Below are 19,649 nucleotides of genomic sequence, written 5' to 3'. Positions count from 1 at the left end.
GATGTGTACCATGTTGAGGATGCATCCATGATATCAAAATGTATAGCATTTATGCCCGGCCTCAAAACGATAGGAAGGAGACAGAATCGGACGAAATGAATTATGAACCTGATATGCAACTAGGTTGCGGATTGTATTACATAATCACTCATTGCTCTATATGCATTTCAGGCTCAGTTCGCGGATTGTTCTTCGTTCATCGGTCTCTTCGTTCGAATCCTCTATTTTCGCGTTGTTTACTCTCTTTTGCGAGCCCATCTTTTCATTTACAGGCATCCAACAACCCTTTTCCAACGCGCTATACCATGAACGGATACTACGACCCCCAACAACACCAATCGACTAATATCGAGATCCCGCAAGGCCCTACGAATCAACCACGTCTTCTCCTTCGTAACCTCAATGAGACGGACGCCACTTTCCACCTTTCTGGCGTGGAGCTCGCCTATGCGAACAGTCTGAGAAGAGTTATGATGGCCGATGTGCCTACTATCGGTTCGTTTTCATAATTTTTTTGCTTGCGCATCTGTATACTTTGCTGACATAACGCTCTTGCGTTCCTGTCGTTGTCGAATACGTCGCAAATAGCCATCGATCAAGTCCTCTTTATGCAAAATACAACGCCTTTAGCAGACGAAATGATTGCCCACCGTTTAGGTCTCATTCCCCTTATCTCCCGTAACGTCTCGAAGGGACTTCGCTACACTCGAGACTGTGACTGTGACGAAGGATGTTATTACTGTATGGTAACTTTGAGATTAAAGGTGACTTTCAGTGGGAATGATGGAGAGCAGTTCATGAGGGTGACGAGTGATATGTTGGAAGTGGTTCCGAGTCCTGGTGGGGTACGTTTCTCTTCCTTTTCTTTCACTATCGTGCGGCGTTACCCATATTTCTTACTCCCCGCTGATCCTTCTGACTTCTTCATCTAGCCCCCGCCCCCCAATCCTTATGGACCTCCACCTGAACTTTCAGAAGAAGATCGCATCATCATCAACAATCGTGATCCTGAAATGGGCCAGCCTATTGGAAAGGGAAATCCCACTGTACCTCCGATATTGATCGCAAAGATGGGCAAGGGGCAGGAGATTGATGTTTTATGCAAGGCTTATAAGGTGATTTTGCCGCTACATCGTGTCTTCCTGTGCTGTAATACTAATGGACTGCCACTATAGGGTATCGCGAAGCACCATGCCAAATGGTCTCCCTTATCAACTGTAGCCTTTGAGTATGACCCCTATAACAAACTTCGTCATACAACGCATTGGTTCGAGACTGATGGTATGTTTTCCATCTTCCCCTGCTCGGTGTTCCTGGTCTTTTTATATCCTAATATATGTCGCTAGAACGTGCGGAATGGCCTCTCTCTTCAAATGCCGCGTTTGAACCCCCTCCAAATCCCGCAGAACCATTCGACTACAATGCGGTCCCGTCCACATTCTACTTCTCCGCCGAATCTGTCGGTTCCATCCCCGTCCGTTCCGTTGTCGAACAAGGTCTCGACCTTCTGATAGAAGGCCTCGCAAATGTCGTGTTGGGCGTACAGAAAGAGATTGGTGGCGAAGAGGAAGAGGGGGAAGATGGAGCGGCCGCAGATGGAGTTGTTGGGGATGGGATGGGCGTGGGCATGGGAGGGGGTTTGGTAGAACCGAATATACCTGCGGGGATAGGTCAAGATCAGATGGCCATGGCAGGTGGATACGGAGGGTACGGATCTCAGCAGGGTTATGGAGGTTCATGGTAGAAAGGGACTCCGTTTATGGCTATGCATAGGACAGAGTCTTGGGACACTGGGTAGAGGAGAAAGGACGCTTTTGAACCGTCCGATCTGAAATGGATTTGTATCTTTTGGGCTGTGCAGTTGTTCCACTTCGTACATTCAAATCTTTTGGCTGAACTTACCCTCTCTCCCTGAAGGTCATGCTCCTAATCCTTTTGCTCCCGATCTTCTCGTACTCCCTATGATGTTTCAACCCTTGACGAATACCCTTCAATATTATTATCGAGTATTCCGTTAAGACAGGGACCAAGGGCTTATTTTATAGTAAAAGTTCAAACCCTACGGCATTAGCTGTATTATGTAATGTTAAAGACCGACGGGCTTGCGCTGCCTATTAAACAACAACGGCAAACGAGCCGCTTTCGTTAGCTGTCGTTCGAAAGACTCAAAATTCTGTGTCACTTCATCTCCTTAATAATAAAGTGACCATGAAATAGGCACGATAATAGCGCTTTGCATCGAATTACTATGGTCTGTATAACCTCATAATTATGGTCTTCAAAAGGAGGGTTAACGGACGACGGGTCGAGGGATAAAACGGATGTGACCTGTGAGCCTCCTTTCATACATACTTTCCTTTTCGAACTTCCCAGGATCATTGCTGAGACATACTTTAACAGACTTCCACCTGACTCTGTATCACTTATCTATATCTTGCTCATCCACTACATGAAAATGATGGCGCTGTAGGCGAGTAATTGCAAACGTCCAATCACGATGTCAAGTCTCGCAGAGCAGCTCCAAAAGGCAGAGAAAGATCTGGCAGCGGCAAGAGAGAGGGGCTTATCAAGCGCCTCCAAGTATGAGGAAAAGGTGAAGAAACTTAAAGAGGAGCTGGCCAAGCCACAACCGCATCCTGCGTAAGTACAGTTTGGCGTGGTGCGTCTACGCTTTAGCGTTATAACTAATCCATGAAACGAGCAAAGTCTGCAATTTAATGAGGTCGCACAATGCATCTCCGTCATGTCTGCCATAAGTCTCGGTATTTTGCCATTCGCGCTTTGAAATATGAGAGTTTCAACTGATAGACATTCTGTTAGTGATGGCTGCTTCACCTTTGCCGATCCAGCTTATCCCATTCTACCGCATATTCAGTACTCTCACAATGTTCGCCGTAACGTACATTGCATTATTACTATGCCTCTTCACGCCTAAATCCTTACCCTAGCTGACTTTCACACGAAAAGTTGTTATGTTGCGAGGGCGTCAGTGATTTACTATGGCTATCAGCAAGCTCTTGCCAAATTCCCGAAACAGGATGAATCTAGTTCTGCAAAGGCGAACAAAGCTGCGAAGAAACCTCGGCAAGATCTCTGGGTCAGTCTTCCATTTAGATTCCCCCCTCTCCGCTCCTCGTTCCCTGCGTACACCACAGAAAGAGTACCGAGCTAATGACTGGTGATGTTCGTCTTAGTAGGCGAATATGAAGGCCCACCCTTCGGCGTTCCTCACCACTCGTCAAGCTGCTCCTCGTATCTTCCCCTTCCCTTTGGGTAAAACAAGACCAGAAGCTGCTGTCAGAGAAGAACTCTGGTGGGAAGGTGGAAACGCTCCTCACGTCGTACGTCTGCTCGTTTTCGTTTCGCTTGCTTCATCTTTGATTGTACCTATGCTGATGCCATTTCACCTGGCATCTTAGGGTCACTTTAACCGACCAAAGCTACCCGTACCTCCTAACCCTAATGAAGACGTACTGATGAAGCGTGTACAAGCCAGTATGGCTCGAGAAGCTCAAGAAAGGTTGTGGAAGAGGAGAATCAGGGATATACAAGTTCTCAGCGTAATCATTATGGTCTCATTCGGTAAGCCTTCGGGGGTCCAAAGAGGGTGTCCAAAGAGGGAACGAATTGCCGTTGACCAGGTGAAACAGTGAGCAAGAAGATTGCTGCTATTGCTCTCGCCATCCTCATCTACCGTACCGTCTCCTCTGAAATCGACGACATGCTTTCCCCTCCTGTCGATATGGAGCACGTCTGGAAAGCGATCGATAAGCTCACAGGCGCGGCCAAGAACGAGAGTGCACCAAAGCCCACTTTGTTAACTGGCAGTACAAGCTACCTGTACGAGCATGATGGAGATTGGGTAAAGAAATTGGCGGATGTGCCGATTGAAGGCGTGACGCCGCCGGTGTTAATGACGACTGCCAACTCTTGGTACGCCGGGCCTGGACCGGAGTAGAGGTACAGACGTAATTGTGCAAGATGTTTGGTCTGCAGCGATTCCATAGCTAAAGAATATCACACTATAGACGCGTTGCTGCAATCTCGAAACAGACTGGAAATGCGTGATTGCTCTTTGTACATGGGAAGACTACGTATCGATTGTACTAGATTCAGTCGGGGATTGCTGAGCTCGAGAGTTTGAGAAGACTAAGCTGCTTTGGGCTAGGTATTTTATCTACTCGAAGGAATACGCCTTTTGTATCTCTCCCAGCTCTACGAGCTGACTCATCTTCCGCATACCTTCCCTGCGTTGGACGAGCAAATAAATGGGAGCCTGAGACATGGAGATTCGGAGAGAGACCATTTGTGGTGTGCCTGTTGCATGGCTATCTTTACATATTCTATCAGATTCTATTATAGTCCCTTTCTTTTTTCTTTATGCATTCATAGACACCTTACAACACCCTGTACCCTCTGCTCGGACTTCTCTCCTCGCTAACGCCTCCTCGCACGGTCCTCCTAATGCTCTTCCTCTCTCCTTCTTCCCTCCCTCTCTCTCCTCTCGGCGCCCCAAAACTACTTCCCTTTCTTCCTCTCGTTCTCCACCTTCTCTTCCTCCTACCCCCGTTCCTCTGTATCCTTACATTTTTCTCCTGTCGAAGAAGCAGCTGCACCTCCCACACCAGCGCTACTGGCATTGGCACTCGTGCTTGACGTTACGACTACCGGTTTACTAGAAGTCGCAGCAGCAGCCTTCGCACGACTCGCTATTGTGGCCGCCGTCAAATGATTTTTTCCACTTCCACCTGCGGAAGCTGCGCCGGTCGCAGTCGCAGAAGTGGAAGACGTAGAAGATGTAGGCCGAAATGCTTTGCGCACTATCGGCTTGGTAAAGGTTTTATTCGTGGGTTTGGTAGATACTGAAGAGCCGCTGATCACGCGTGAACGGGGTTTCAGGGGACGGGAAGAGGCGGCAGTGGGAACGGGAGGTTTGCGAGAAGGTGGGACGGTAGTGGCGGAGGTAGAAGATGGGGGAGGGACAGGCGCCGAGGTTGTAGTCAAAGCTGGGGCGGGAATTGAAGCGGTAGTGAGTGTGGATATCGGAACCACGGCTTGTTGTCGCCCTTTTCCTTTCCTTTCTGGGCTGTCCTTATCCTCACGTCTTTTCTCCTGTCCATCATCTCCATCTCCTCTTTTCGGACTCGCAGGCAACTCTAACCGTTTAGCCAGCTCTAGTTCCTCCTTTTGTTCGCTAGACGGCTTCGTTGAAGGCGGGCTGAGGGGATAAACTTCATTCAAGGAGACCTTCACTGGCTCCATCTCTTCCTCTTGGTCCTTTTTCTTTTCGTCTTGTGCTTCCGCTTCTGAGACGTTCTTTTGTTTCAGGGGGGATACCAATTCCGATGCAGGAATACTAGGATGGGCGATGGATGGAGTAGAGGTCGTCGGTGCAAACTGGTTTTCTAGCGACGGGGTGGAGGAAGTCGAATATGATCTCGAACGTGAACCCATAAGCACAGGTAATAGCGGGGAGTCGGCATTTTTTTTTAGGATGTGTACCGCAACAGGAGAGAACAGCCCTTGCTGTTGCTGTTGAGGTTCGGGTTGATGATGATGTAAACCAGGTTCTATTTCTAGTACTGTTTCTTGTTGTGATGGCAGGTGTACGCGCGTTGTAGAACCGTAATCCGCTTGCTCTTGACCGGTAGCGGCAATATCATGTTCCCTTTTCCTCAATCTCACTGCCCCTCCTTCCAACGTGCCATTTGTCACTGCACCGGTAGCCGTAGGAAGAGGAGCTGTTACGACCCTCCTTTCGGCACGGCCTAACCCGGCTTTCTTTCCCAGTCCGCCCATTCCAGCCGTGCCGGGTCTTACAGCACCTCTCAAGGGGCCCTCTCTGCCCAGTTCACGTCCATGCTCGCGCTGCTCACGTTCTTGGTCTCCCTCTTCTCCATCCATGGGGTGTGTCACCTTGATCCTTTGAGCTTGTCCCAATCTCCTCGGTCTAACAGGTTCCTCTGTTCTCCCGCTTTTGCCCGAGCTCACATAGGAATAAGGGTTGGTGTGAAGTGCAGGAACGGAAAATGATGTGGGCATAACTGGTCTGACAGGTTTGGAGAGAGGTTTTGGTTTTGCTTGTTGGGTATGATGTTCAAGCCGAACAGGAGGAGAGAAGAATGAAGATGGATTTGATGACGAGGGAAGATTGTCATGGGGAAAAACCCGGGATGGTGCATCGGCGTGACTAAATGCAAGCGAGGCCGTCTCTAATGCGCGAGACCGTTCGCGTTGAGAATATTCGTGATACGCTTTAGAAGCGCAAGATGGTTCATGGTTGAAGGTGGGTTCTTTATGAGGCGATCGTCTCCCAGAGAGACCCGCTTCCGTGACCGCAGCGGAAGAAGAGATGTGCGCCGCACGAGGTCGACTGCTGTGTAGAGGTTTGTTGCAATATGAGGTGGTAGATGAAGTAAGAGGCGGGAGAGCTTTGCGAGCAGGTGCTGGACGTGTTGATTTGGGTTTGGAAGGTCCTCCAGCACCGGATATGTCGAGATAGCGCTTTATGGTAGGAGTAAGAGGTGCTGAAAATCTGAAGACGCGTCAGACGCGTTGACGGACTCGTTTTTATGGATGGGATTGAAGACTCACTCGTCCACCCTTTCCGGCCATGCATCCATGAACAATGCCCACACATTCTTTCCGGCCTTTCTCACATCCGGATCCTTATTCGTCGCCATTTTCTTCAAGCTCTCTTCCAGTATCACCAGCCATTTTTCTGTCCATAACTCAATCGGCCACTCTTTAAGGGCTCTTTCGACGCCCATTGAACACCCTTTTCTACAGCTCGCTGCATTGTCGTCTAGTCCTCGGCGGAGAGAAGTAAGGATAGCAGGGATTTGGCAGTTGGAGATAATGACTGCTAAACATTTTTCGGCCCGTTTAAGGAAAACTTTATTAGGACGTCCCAAGAGCACGACAAGGGGTTCGAGGTAGAGATTGACGAGTGGCTTAAAGTGCAGCCCTAATTGAGGAGCAAATGTTTGAAGAAGTTCAATTGCTACTCCCGACAGCCTCCCTCTGTCGGAAAGCATCTAGAAAGAATCATTAGAGTTTCAGCTGTGAAGTGATACAAAGGTGAATGCTTACACATCTAACGATTTTTGATCCAACGCCTCCTCTTCCAACGCCTTCGACATAACTCTCTGTAAATTGATATCCTCCCCCCTTGGTGACTGCTATAAATCTAATGATAGCTTTTTCAAACTTTTCCCATGTATCCTCTCTTTCTTCGGGTTCGAGGGCATAAGCCAGGGAGTCTAATTCATCTGTAAAATGACGGATCGTGAGGACCTGGCGGGGTGAGCGGCGTCAACAAGAGACTGTGGCTGCTCACTGGTATTTTTGAGTCCGATGTTATTGCTGGCATGTTCCCTACGGTGTCTCCCACCGAATAATATAGAAGTACAGAAATAAGGAAGTACAGGACAGATCAATAAATATGCCAAATATGCCAATGACAAGAACGAAAACAAAACAAAAGAGGCACGAACGGAATTAATTATCAAACGTATCACGTGACTGTTTCCCATATTCTCTTTCCACGAAAATTACAACAAAAACACCTATATCCACAGCAATAAAAGCCATGCAAGATAGAGGAAAAGAAGCTGTTAGGCTGTGTGAGCAGATTGTAGCTCATGCGTTTGGGGATATTGTGTCTGTAAGTACAGCTGTCATTCCAAAACATACATTCACCGTTCCCATAGAGAGTCGCCTCCACTTTACTCAATAGGGGTCGTCTTCCAGCCCCAACAATCGCCAGACTTTCTGGTCTCACACCTCCTGTCGCCTTATCAGCCCTCCTCATCCTAATGCAACACAATCTCGTCCAGTCAAATGGAGCCTCAGCAAAAGAGACGGGAGAAGATGAACAGTATGAGTTCATAGTGGAGGAGTGTCTATTAAGGTTGCGATGGGGCAGAATGTTGGCGATAACGCATGAGAGAGTGGATTTCTTGGTGAGATAATAATCGAACTTTATACTGAAGGTCGCTACTAACTCACCTCAGGCCATGCAAGTTGTAAAACAGCTCATGATCTTTGGTAAACTTCGAGTTCCAGACATCATCTCCGGCCTTGGCGGTGACGCTGATGCCATACGTGCGTCCAAATTCCTCCATAGAGATTAATGTGCTAATTCATGTGTAGGAGCCGAAGCAATCACCGGATCTATCATCGCCCTCCTGCAAAACCACTTCTTACAGACCACCGCTCCCGAACTCCAAATCCTCGAATCCGACCAAATTGCCCGCCGCTTCGCCGCTAACAAACGCCGCCTCGCCCAAGCCCAAGGCTCGGCTCTCCTCTCTGCCAATGACATCACCAACTGCCGCCTAGAAGCCGCACACGACGTCCGTACCGCGAATGAATCACTCCGCGCCATCACCCGAGTACTCATCACCAAGCCTAAAGTCGACAAAAACACCAAGAGACGCAAGGGTGGAAAAGCAATCGAAGAATCTGACTACGTGCTTAAGCAAGATGTACATCTCAGGGTGAACTATGATCGCTACGGTGTATTGATGAGGAACGACCTTATCGTCAAAGCTGCAGAAGATCGATGGAACAAAGGCGCAGGTATCGTCATGCGCGCTGTTCTCGATGCTTCATTACGTGATACCTCTCTCCTCAAAGACGATCGTACCCATGACCCGGTCGGTATCAATTCTATCATCTCACTTATCCCACCTTCTTCCGCACCTATCCTCCTTGCCGGTCTCGGCCTTTCCTCCAAATCATCAATCCCCGACCTAGTCCGCACATACCTCTCAATCCTTGCAGGAGAAGATCAGCTCACGGGTACGGGTGCCGGAGTTTTTTTACAGAGAGAGGGATCGACGAACCCAGGGTATAAAGTCGAATTTGAAGCGATTTGTGTGAAGATGAGAGAAGCGATGTTGAGTGATTTGGTTAGGGAAAAGTTGGGAGATAAAGCGGCACGGGTTTTGGCAGTAGTAACTCGTTCAAGCAAAGCATTTGAAACTACCGTGCGTCCCATCCTCTACTTCTCTTGTTACCCGCATAAATACTAAAGCCATATACCATGTTAGATCCGAGACTGCGCGATGCTCCCCCTCAAGGACGCGCGTTACATTCTCGCCGAACTTCAAAAACTCTCTCTCGTCGAAACCCAAGAAGTTCCGAAAACAGCCGCCAAATCCCGTGCAAACATGCCTTCCTCCTCTTCTGCCGAATATCACCTCTGGGCCGTCGACCTATCCCGATGTTATTCCGTACTTCTTTCGAGTGTTTACAAGACGATGGGAAATATCTTGCAAAGGCGTCGGGCGGAAATGGATAAGAAGAAGGTTGTGCTTGCGAGGGAACAGAGAGTTCTAGGTCTTGGTCATGGTCAAGAAGGGGGAAGAGGACTGTTACAGTTGAAAGATCAAGAGGACCTTGCAGAGCTGGATGATACGAGAAACAAACTCGCCTTAGCGGAAATGAGGAGTGAGATGGTAGTGTTTGTGCTGAGGGATTTACCTGGATTGCCTGGGCAGAAGTACGTTTCTAACTCTTAACTCTTTTATCCCTCATGTTGGTGACTGATGCTGACTATCCCGGGATGAAACAGCGCGATGTAGACTACATTACTATACGGCTGATTGACGATCTTATGCATCTTAATAATGATCACACCCCGCATCTAGCTCTATCTTCCACTTCAAATCCTAATTCTAATTCCCCATTCACCAATTCAATTCCCACAAGGCCTTTTTCGCTACTTTCTACACCTTGTCCGAAGACCCTATCTCTCTCTCCTCTCTGATTGTCGCAGTTTTCAACTGTTATCCTTGAGCATCATCGAAATCTTTCATCGAGTAATGCCACTTCTTTCTATCCATGAACCTGAAAGCAACGCGAGAAAGCCAAGGCCAAAATGGATCACGGGTGTAGCTCGTCCTTAGGGGCTCATTCTAGTACAGTTACGTCGGAAATAATGATTGTCAGCTTTTTTTTGGTTACGAAGGTTAGAAGGTAAGGGTGGAAGGTGAAGTAGAAACATGATTCTTTACTAACGGGGTACAAAAACAGAATGAATCCTATGACAGAAGCATAGCAAATTATCCGAGTGACAAGGATTACCGAGCTGAATTTAGTTAACGATGTTCTCTTGTCAGCTCATATCCACATCTTCTCGATATCCTCAGACGCCAGGGGGAAAAGGTGACATACTCGTTACTGAAGAAGAAACCTTGCTGCAACGTCGCAAAAGCCACGCTAAACTCACATCAGCCCAGACTTCCCCGATTATACGCCCCTTAAACACATCTCCGAAAAAAAAAAAAAAAAAGAAGAAGAAGAAGAGGGGGAAAACCCACAACCCAAGCGTAATCCCGATACTCATTGAACTCATCCTTGGTCCAATAAGCGTCATTGGAGGGAACGGCCAGTGCATTCCCCACCACATATTATTCGACATCGATACGAAAATGACCGCTGCGCACATGCCGATCAGGAAGGTGTGCCAAACGCCTAGCCAAATCATACTGTAACAGGCGGCGAATATAAGGAAGTGGAGGGTAACGGATTTGTGTTAGCTAAAAATGAAGAAGGCTCGGAGGTTCAAGAGACTTACTTGGCGGTAACTAAAACAGCACAACGGCCAAAGAGGAACCCGTCAGCACTCTATATGCCACTACTACTTCGCATGATACGTGAGGACTTACCACCAGAATACGAGTCCTCACCGGTAATGACAAAGATCGGCACACTACTTCCTTGGTAGTATTGGCATTTCGAAGCATCCGGCCCGCCATTATCGGTCGCTTGCCAAGCTATTTTGGCCTGGTCGTATTGGTTTCTGTACGACGCTAGGTTCGAATAGTCGAGATCACTAACATATGATAAGGCAAGTCGTCAGCGATCTATTCGCTTAATCCTCGAACAGTTGGACACTCCAAGGAAGAGAAATGAAGGAGGGGATGGGATAATCTCACAAAACACATAACCCAATCCTCACTCCCATCAATGCAAGCCCGCAAACAATTGCCCATACTCTCCTCATATCAAACCACCACCACCCAAAACTCTTTGTTCTCGGTTTCCAATTCGCAATTCCAAAGTACCCCTTATCCTCATTTAACGCTTTGACCATCTCCTCTTCCTCTTCTTCTGTTGGAGGGTTGCGGGGGTCGATGATACCGATGTGGATCCGCTCACGTTGTTTGAGATCGTTTGTCATGTGGGGTGGCATCTTCTTGGGACCTCCGTGGATGACACTAAGTGTACAGAGAAAGGAAAATAAAGTTAGCTTGTCACAGGAAAAACGTGGATAACAAGGTAGAGCGCTCAAAAAGATACCCACGTCCGTCCAATCTTCCCATGCATCCTCCTAATCTCCTCCGGACTTCTCTGCCAAACCTTCTGTATCCTCCCATCCATCATGAACGGATTCAATCCATCCAACTCGTCCATCTGCCGCTCCACATCCTCTCTCGGTCTCCTCTCCAATGGAAAGCTCCAATCCCCTACTGCAAACTGCCACCGCTCGGTGATAAAGTACCTATCATATTTGTGGGGGATGAAGTTTTGGCGGTAATAGGGATCGATCCATTCGGATTCTGTCCATGGACGAAGTGGTTTACGGCCTACACGATAATCGGTGTGGCGAAAACCAGAGGTCGCCATGCCAAGGGCGCAGGCAAATGTGCGAAAGAGGTTGTATGTCCCAAAGAGGAAAATTACAGTGATGATGACGTAGCGGAGCTGGATCAGTCTATACATGACAGCAGCAGGCGATCAATGATGGGAAGAAACAAGTATGAGGAAGAGAGGTAGTGCTTACGAAGTAACTCCCCAGTTCGGACTTGTCGAAAGTGTAGCAGCTGCCAAACTAGATCCCATCAGTCATTCCATCGTGAAACACCATGTGGACAAGTGAAGGGGTTGCTCACAACATTATCGTATATCCAATCCCACTTCTATACCACTGCGGCGCAAAACACCCAAACCGGACGTTCAGGAGTTCATCACCGATGAGGCAGATGCAGATTATACCTATCATCTGCAACTTCAGAAGTCTGTACTCTAAGAAAAAGGAGAGTGAAGAGAGGACTGACAGATGAATCCATGATAACATCCATACCAAGCTATCCCATTCATTCAGCTCATTTTCAAAAAAAAAAAAAAAACGATAGACATGAATAGAAAAAAGAGGTGAACGCACCCAAGGGTTCAAGTCTGCTACCCCAATTGGCTATCCCCGTCCCCGTCGCATACGCACACGTACTATCTTCTCTAAGTTCATTGCTTGAATTTCCTTCTCCACCGCTCGAAGAGTCTTGATAGCCAGTAATCTGCCAAGACCATCGCTCACATCAGCTTCCCATTGTATATAGGAGAAGGAAAGGACATAAGAAAAAAAGTGCTGAACTCACATTACCTGCAGAATAATCATGCCACATCATCTCCACCTGAAAAATTAACATCACTACCCCACTTCCCACTCCCCCAACTTGCAATCCCTGCCTTGTCGTCATATGCCAAAACTCTCTAAAATACCCGTACATCTCCCATATCCTCCACTTCACCCCTGGTCCCTGTCCCAACGGCGCCAACGCCAACCCAGGCGGATAGTCCTTCTCCGGGCCATACCACTCGTATTTGCTCTGGGGGTGTTTGGGGTCGGGTTTCGAATCGGGTAAGAGTCGTGGTCTGGCGCGTTTGAAGAAGAGGTATGGAAGAGTAGCGAGGACAGCAAGAAGGAAGAGGGTGAGGAATAGGAAAGGAAGGTAGAGGTAATAGATCAGGCGCTCGCCTGGGGAGATGCGGTTAAGAGCGATTTTATAGGCGGTGGGAGAGAGAGGAGTAGAGGGAGGGGATGGGCTATTTATGTCACCTGGCATCGTTTTGTTTTCGGTCCGGTGGAGGTAGGCGAGATGGCACTTGATGCGATTGGTCTTCAGAGCGATTTAAGCCCAATCAAGGATAGCCAGCTAGCTTGGAGACTGAAATATCATCAGGTTCGCAATGTAATCAGTACGTTTTGGTGGTTTTTTACCAGTCCTTTGTCTAGCAATAAGGGGTGGATATAAGAAAGGATGACGATCATCTACAGCGATATCGAGCGGTGGATCATTGCCTAGGGAAAAAGGATGAAGAAATCTCTCCATAATGACTACCATCTGATAGCTGCAATGTCCGCTCCTGGGAAGACTCTATAGCGGGAGCTACGTACGTAGCGAAACCCGCTTAACTTTATATTTAGGAGAGACCACATCAGCTATGATCGATTAGACTTTTAGCATGATGAGCTGCGATACGTACTTTGAAAAAATGCGAGCCTACCAGCCTACAAGTCTCGCTATTCGTGCCCAACTCTGGACAAACCACGACGATCAGATAAACACCAACGAATATAATGAAACCGAGTCGGTACGAGACCACAGGCGATTCGTTTGCCGGCGGGCAGCTTATGATAAGGAGCGGAGATATGTAAATCTCCGCTTTCTAGCACACCTTCGGCCCGGCTTCCTCGTCGTCGGCAAGATGGAAAGAACGATGAAGAAGCCAGTCTGGTACTCACAGTCTCCTTCATCCATACTGTGCCAGATCATCCCGCCACATTGACTCCTGTCTCCATGTTTACGTTGCAACTCAGCTCTTTAATCACCTTCTTACCACGGATGGTTTTTTGACGATGGTTGAAAACGAAACAACCTGAGGACACCGACACGCCCAAAGCGCAGAAAATGAAGCTAAAAGGGAAGAAGAGATTTACGATAGCCTCGATTTTGTAAAGAGGTGGGAGTTGATGTGGGGAAACATTCGAAATATAATGGGAACACCATCGGAACATGAAACCTCCGGCCTACAGCCACTGCTGGGCATTGGGCTTCGACCCATGCTCCAAAAAGACGTGGTGGGTGGTTCCGAAAGGACAAAGATGGGAAAACCGGGATGAGGACTTGTGAGAGTTGGAAAGTGACATTATAACTCACGCCCATTCGGAGGAAGATCGTCCAAAGTTCTTCCATCGCGAGAGGCCAATTATTCTCTATCTCATGTCTCTTCGCAGTTCGCAAATACTTTCCCGATGGTTAAGGTTTCATTGTGGAGAGTGAGCTGTCAACGCCCCAACCCTAAGCTTTCAAATTCCTGACAGCATGTCGTTTTAGTGTCAAACACCTTGATCGAAACTGGAATCAAACACACAGATTAAAGTTCTGAGACAAGAGAGAAAGCCGAGGTGGGTGAAAGGGGCGTGTGAGAAATTAAAGGCACTCAACGCAGGTGCACGGACAGGGATGACGAAAGAATCTGTGCGTATGAAGCAGGGTTGGAAGGAAGGGTGCTTTTCCTGCCTTTTTAGGAAGGGCTGATTGAATAGAGCTGACGTGACTTGCGCTTCGCTAGCACCTTATTCACACATCCACCAGCTCCCACAGCTTCTCCACTTTCCCAATCCCCTTCACATCCCTCTAGGCCTCCACCCACCTCCCGGCCAAGTTGCCAGTCCACTGGATAAAACCGACTCTTCTTCTCTCAACGAAACATCGAGCCCGAAACATAAAGATCCACCCTTCAAAAACCCCTTTCCGCGTTTTGCAGAAGGATCACCGGACTTCCTCTCAGAAGAAAAATGTAATGGAATGATGCACAAGGCACAGACACGGGGTGTGCATCATGTCTTATTTGGCTGACTCTTACATCTTTCCCTGGCACTTTCTTTTGCCGACAAAGTGCGTAGAATCTATTTTTCGCCTTTACTTTCGCTTGATATCATCTCACTGCGTCTCGTAGGCGAAGAATTTCTCGAAGATTGTCCATCTTGTCATCATATTATTCTATCATCTTTTCAGACACCTCTCATTGTCGATATACACACATGAACACATCACACAACTGTGAACCTGAAACTGACATCGTACAGCCACACCATGCTGTTACGCTGCCTTTCAAACCCGATCCTCTTTATCCAATCCTGTGCATCTTTGTTGTCTGCTGCTTTTTCCTGTTTCCCCCGTTTCTTTCGTTGTTTGTATGTCTACTATCTCAACCGAAGAAGGTCCCGTTGTAAGTAGTTTTCCAGCCTCTTGACCCTGTTACAATTGACTGTCGAGGACCAATTATTCATCGAAGCAAAGTTGACAAAGCCGGCAGGAAGGCGATAACACCGCTGTTTACTGTTGATCAACTTCCGAAAGTCATCTCTCCATCGCCCGCCATGCGATCCCCTTTCCATTCAATCTTCTTCTCTCACAAATCATCTCGCCCACCGTCTCCATCTCCACAACATCAACGCCAGCACCCAGCTCATCTTGGGTGTCCATCTACCTCTTCTTCACCGCCACTTGTCCCACCACAATTCCCATTTGAACTTCCATTGTCAGTCAACAGCAATATGGGTCAAGTTAACGGTCGAATCGAGCTTGAAACTGAGGGTCAAAATCATGGTAGCAAGAATAGCGGTGAGGAAGGTGGGGGAGGGAGAGCTAGCGATAACACTTCGAAACCTGCAATGATTACCCCAACTTCTACTTGTGCATATCATCAAGGACCTCATACTCAACCCCCTTTGCCAGAATTTTATTGCCCTCCCCATTCCGCACCTGTCATCACCTCCAACTTCCATAACACCCCCCTTCAAGCCATTTCTGCAACGAGCACAAATAAATCCATCGGCCTTATCCGGTCTTTCTCGCAATCACAGCGTTCACGTTCACGCCAACATCGTCGAGCGGATACAGTTAGTACTCCCACAGCTATCACCGCCGGTATCACTTTTGTGCCTTCCTCTTCTGGAGAGAATGATATGAAGGTATGCAGGGTAGACAAGCCAAACAAGGTAGGAAGAGCAGAAAAAGACGAACGGGTTGAGAGGGTCGAGAGAATCAATGACAAACAAGAGTTAAAAGCTTTCGAAGCGATGGTGATCGAAGCGGAGACAGAAGTCGGCATCCATATCCGTCAAAACAATCAGGATCATGACGGACAAGGCGTTGGACCATTGGAGGGCAGTACATGGAGCAAAGGATTTAGGCTTGGAATGGGGAAGGGAAAAGGTACAGAAAGTACGACTATGATTGGATACAAAAGATCTTTGGCCACTGCTCCTCATGCTACCGCTTCCAGATCTCCACCGTCTACTTCAACAATCCGCCAAACTATTCCATATCCCATCTCTTCCTCCATTACTCCTCTTCATCTTTGCCCTTCTTCATCATCACCCACCTCTCCTGGCTTCTCCCCCGATTCACATTCTTCGACCCACTCGTACTCCTTGGGGAAACGAGCTGGCACTAAATCCGCTCGATCTGGATCTGTCAAATCTGCTCGACGGGCTGAGCGCGAATGGCGTGCAAAGGTTGCTGCCCTTTCCACCCGCGTCGGCGCTGGTGGTGTGGGGGGGAACGGCGCAAGGGGTGGAGGTGAGGGAAGCCCTTGTGCTTTGAAATATAGAGCTTTGTCCGACAATATTTCCGGCCATCAACATCAACAGCATTACGACCGTGAACGAGAACGAGGCAAAAGTCCAAATAACTGGCGAAGAGGACCCGTCCCGCCCAGGAGGTCGACGACACCCGCTCCTGTTCCTTTGTCGAGCCTTGGTGGGAGGATGGTACCCACGCTCCCTGTATCGTACCCCAACTGGACACCGAGTCCGGATCACCGTTCTTTACCTTTTAAGTCTGTAACTCAACAATTGAAACCACAAACACAAACGTCTTCCATTATTCATACACCTACCTGGGCACCTCTCCGCGACTCGGTCTCCATATCCAGTCCCAATGCCCATTCTGGCACTTCCAAACCATTCCCATTCACCACTTCCGCCAACTCCACCAATCTCGCCCTCCATGCCAACACTGACAGCAACTCCACGGCTAATCTTATCATCGCCAAGTCCAAACTTGGTCGAAAAAGCTTTGAAACACTAGGTCACTACACTCCTTTCGCCCCGTCCTCTCCTCCTTCCTCTTCTCCCTCGCCTTCTGCGGCCGACCTGCCAGCACAGGCTCAGGATACTGGGAATGACGATGATAACTGTCTCGGGAACGGTGAAGGAGATGAAAACGGGTTTGAAAATATAAATGATTCAGGGCACGACGTGCAAATCTCCGTATCCCGCTCTGTTTCGATCTTTTCCATGCCATCAACCAACGGACAGGAATTAGACGCTAAGGAGAGGGAGAGGGGCAGACAAGTGTCTGTTGCGGCATCTACATTGCTAGCGCTCGATGGAGCCGGGAGGAAGGTTATTGAAGATCAGGAGCTGAAGAATGAGATGGCAGAGCAGAAAGAAATGGTGAAGCCAAAAGTCGTAGATGGAGATGAAAATGAAAATGAAAATGAAGACGAGAAAAAAGATGACGATGACATCCGTAAGTCGCCTGCCTTCCCTTCTTTTTTTTGAACCCTCTCTCCCCTCTCCCTACACCTCACACTAACTTTGGCAAACAGGGGAAAAGAAGCTTGTTAATGACAGCGAGGAAGAGGAGGGCAAGAAGAATACGGCATCCCAACTGCTTTCAGCCGAGGTCACTGGCTCTCCCGCCTCTCCGCCTAGTGCTCTTACTCTCACCGAGCCTGCGAAACCGTCTATACCAACCACACCAATCCGCGTTACTCATACCACTTCTGCAGCTCTTATGCCAGCAACACCCATCCTATCCACATCAACAACGTCCTCATCCCCTCCTACTCCTTACTCGCCCGTCACCTCGTATATCCTCTCTGCATCTCTTGACCAACTTGGCTGGAGTCGGGCTATCATCCCTGGATCTGGTCTCGGGTTTGGAGGTGGGCTCGCAGATGGGCTTGGGCTTGAAGAGAAGCTTAGAAGTAAAGAGGGGGTAGCGTCCCTTTTGCGTGTTGATCCTAATGTAGAGCCAAACAATATGAAGAGGACAGGGAGCTTCAAGGCAATCAAGGGTGTGGAAGTTCGGGGAAAAGAAAAAGAGAAGGAGAAAGAGCCGAAGACGCCAATCAGACCTCGACACCCGTTCACCTTAGGAAAGCAAGACTCGCCGGCGCCGCCTACACCACCTAGCAAGTCGCCTTTACCTGGTGAAAAGATCAAGATTGGAGGAGATCAGAAGCATGATGGAAACGCAAAGGAAAGCGCTTTGTCGAATACAATAGTTCGGCAATTACCTAGTCGTCCTGTGCCAGCCCCTCCGTCCGCAAATTCAATTTCAACTCCGACTTTCGTCTCAAACAGTCTTCCGACCTCTACTGTACCCTTCACTTTCTCGTTTTCCAAAGAAACTACTGTTACCGCATCCATCTCTCCTCGAGCAAACGTGGCTTCATCATTCCAACCCAATAACAACACCAAAAATAGACCATCCAGCGCCGCGAGCCGTCGCACCCTCACTGCTCTTCAACCTTGCCGAAACCTTCCCTCACACTCTGCTCGTTCACCGCCTAAGCACTTTAACAAAGATGGCGGTTTCTCTAGAGCTAATTCCAGTGTCACCTCTATAAAAACGGATGCAGTGGGTACAAGAGATAAATTCCCCCTTATGAAACGTTATGCTCGAGGTGGAAGGGGTGGGGTGGATTTGACACCTGGGATGGAGAGTGGAGTAAGGCCGCCAAAGAGTGGGCTGCCTCGAAGTGTAAGTAATTATCTGGTTCTTTTTTGGATGGTTCTCCTCAGGATGGTTCTTCTTTATCTCTATGTATAGGAATGGCGAGCTGATATGTATTTCCTTTTCGGTAGGATCTCGAGAGATGGCTGGCAAGCACGAGTATTAATTGAGCACGAACGCAGCTGCGAGTGCGGTGTCGATATAATTTTCCGCAAGACTTTGTGTTGTTCTATTTTGGCGTTCAAGAGGAAAGAAGGAACGAACGTGAGAATGGGGGAGGAAAGATGTGGTGACATTGGACCAAGGGCGTTGGTAAATATGTGCGAAGAAAGACCAACAAGATGAACATATTTGACTAGACGAACATGGGTGAGCCTCAATCAATTAAGTCCATAGCGACTTTGGGTTTGCCGAATTGTACGTAAATACTGTTTGATAGAATATTTATACAAAGGCTTTCCCATGAGGCTCTCCGTTGCTCGGGTTTATTAGAGCTTGAAATTGTAGATCCAAAGTCTCTCATCTCCATTTAAATCACTCATAATTAAATAATAACCGTAAATCAGCACGTTAATATGTTCAGGTGCAAAGTTCCACAACCCAAACAAAACAACACCTATCATGCATTTTCGCTCATTTATTCGATGTCGATCTTTTCTGCAGTAGATCTACCGATATTTTGACCTAACAAGGAAATGCGGCCCCTTGCCCGACCATGACCATTTTCAGGCTGTGACGAAGAGGCTGAGGAGGGGATATTCAGCGCAAAGCAAATAATGCAAGGCGAAACTGCTCATGTTTAACAGGCAATGAGGATTTTACCCCTCAGCAACGTCTTACTGAAGAACTCGTTTTTGAATTGCATTGCATTGCATTTGTCTTTCTTCAGTGATCATGAATCAGCAATCTTGGTGAAGAGTCATGTGATACGAGCGTTCCTAGGGCGCCTCCGGCGGGAACCTGTTCGGTGTTATTTTCCTTGCTATAATTCTGATAGGTGTTGGTGTGGGTAAGCATAACGGTGTTTTTATAAGTTGCAAGTTCCTGTCTCTAACAGTAACAGGTACAGCAAGGCCAAGGTTGATTAAGAGGTCGTGCATCACG

General features: G+C 48.1%; 6 protein-coding genes across 6 annotated transcripts; 4 read left to right on the top strand and 2 right to left on the bottom strand.

Moving 5' to 3' along the window:
- Positions 1 to 206: 206 nt before the first annotated feature.
- Positions 207 to 1,852, top strand: CNE05120 (RNA polymerase II subunit 3, putative). The gene is made up of 5 exons (XM_571040.2): positions 207 to 495; positions 589 to 845; positions 933 to 1,115; positions 1,176 to 1,281; positions 1,347 to 1,852. The coding sequence occupies exons 1-5, from the start codon at positions 306 to 308 to the stop codon at positions 1,742 to 1,744; spliced, it is 1,134 nt and encodes a 377-aa protein (XP_571040.1). The 5' UTR covers positions 207 to 305; the 3' UTR covers positions 1,745 to 1,852.
- Positions 1,853 to 2,219: 367 nt separating this feature from the next.
- Positions 2,220 to 4,024, top strand: CNE05110 (expressed protein). The gene is made up of 8 exons (XM_024657306.1): positions 2,220 to 2,330; positions 2,401 to 2,640; positions 2,707 to 2,762; positions 2,821 to 2,899; positions 2,968 to 3,097; positions 3,198 to 3,341; positions 3,420 to 3,582; positions 3,651 to 4,024. Exons 2-8 carry the CDS (start codon positions 2,498 to 2,500, stop codon positions 3,956 to 3,958), a joined length of 1,023 nt encoding a protein of 340 aa, XP_024512932.1. The 5' UTR covers positions 2,220 to 2,330; positions 2,401 to 2,497; the 3' UTR covers positions 3,959 to 4,024.
- A 293-nt stretch (positions 4,025 to 4,317) lies between these two features.
- Positions 4,318 to 7,448, bottom strand: CNE05100 (hypothetical protein). The gene is made up of 4 exons (XM_024657305.1): positions 7,340 to 7,448; positions 7,093 to 7,296; positions 6,595 to 7,037; positions 4,318 to 6,535 (listed from the first exon to the last, which is right to left on the bottom strand). Exons 1-4 carry the CDS (start codon positions 7,370 to 7,372, stop codon positions 4,561 to 4,563), a joined length of 2,655 nt encoding a protein of 884 aa, XP_024512931.1. The 5' UTR covers positions 7,373 to 7,448; the 3' UTR covers positions 4,318 to 4,560.
- A 127-nt stretch (positions 7,449 to 7,575) lies between these two features.
- On the top strand, positions 7,576 to 9,973 carry CNE05090 (hypothetical protein). Its single transcript, XM_024657304.1, has 6 exons — positions 7,576 to 7,666; positions 7,713 to 7,964; positions 8,016 to 8,106; positions 8,155 to 8,993; positions 9,057 to 9,508; positions 9,581 to 9,973. Exons 1-6 carry the CDS (start codon positions 7,592 to 7,594, stop codon positions 9,588 to 9,590), a joined length of 1,719 nt encoding a protein of 572 aa, XP_024512930.1. The 5' UTR covers positions 7,576 to 7,591; the 3' UTR covers positions 9,591 to 9,973.
- On the bottom strand, positions 9,582 to 14,526 carry CNE05080 (expressed protein). Its single transcript, XM_024657303.1, has 16 exons — positions 14,164 to 14,526; positions 13,535 to 14,106; positions 13,276 to 13,328; positions 12,387 to 13,204; positions 12,176 to 12,305; positions 12,069 to 12,098; positions 11,904 to 12,006; positions 11,795 to 11,842; positions 11,315 to 11,725; positions 10,947 to 11,228; positions 10,677 to 10,843; positions 10,586 to 10,595; positions 10,329 to 10,496; positions 10,183 to 10,227; positions 10,027 to 10,096; positions 9,582 to 9,923 (listed from the first exon to the last, which is right to left on the bottom strand). Exons 4-16 carry the CDS (start codon positions 12,852 to 12,854, stop codon positions 9,795 to 9,797), a joined length of 2,061 nt encoding a protein of 686 aa, XP_024512929.1. The 5' UTR covers positions 12,855 to 13,204; positions 13,276 to 13,328; positions 13,535 to 14,106; positions 14,164 to 14,526; the 3' UTR covers positions 9,582 to 9,794.
- On the top strand, positions 13,532 to 19,393 carry CNE05070 (conserved hypothetical protein). Its single transcript, XM_024657302.1, has 7 exons — positions 13,532 to 14,068; positions 14,127 to 14,270; positions 14,365 to 14,690; positions 14,752 to 15,024; positions 15,112 to 17,333; positions 17,413 to 18,572; positions 18,677 to 19,393. The coding sequence occupies exons 3-7, from the start codon at positions 14,635 to 14,637 to the stop codon at positions 18,713 to 18,715; spliced, it is 3,750 nt and encodes a 1,249-aa protein (XP_024512970.1). The 5' UTR covers positions 13,532 to 14,068; positions 14,127 to 14,270; positions 14,365 to 14,634; the 3' UTR covers positions 18,716 to 19,393.
- The last annotated feature ends 256 nt before the right edge of the window (positions 19,394 to 19,649 follow it).

The sequence above is a fragment of the Cryptococcus neoformans genome (genome assembly GCF_000091045.1).
Source record: "Cryptococcus neoformans var. neoformans JEC21 chromosome 5 sequence".
Classification (NCBI taxonomy): Eukaryota; Fungi; Basidiomycota; class Tremellomycetes; order Tremellales; family Cryptococcaceae; genus Cryptococcus; species Cryptococcus deneoformans.
This window is presented reverse-complemented; position numbering and strand designations above follow the sequence as displayed.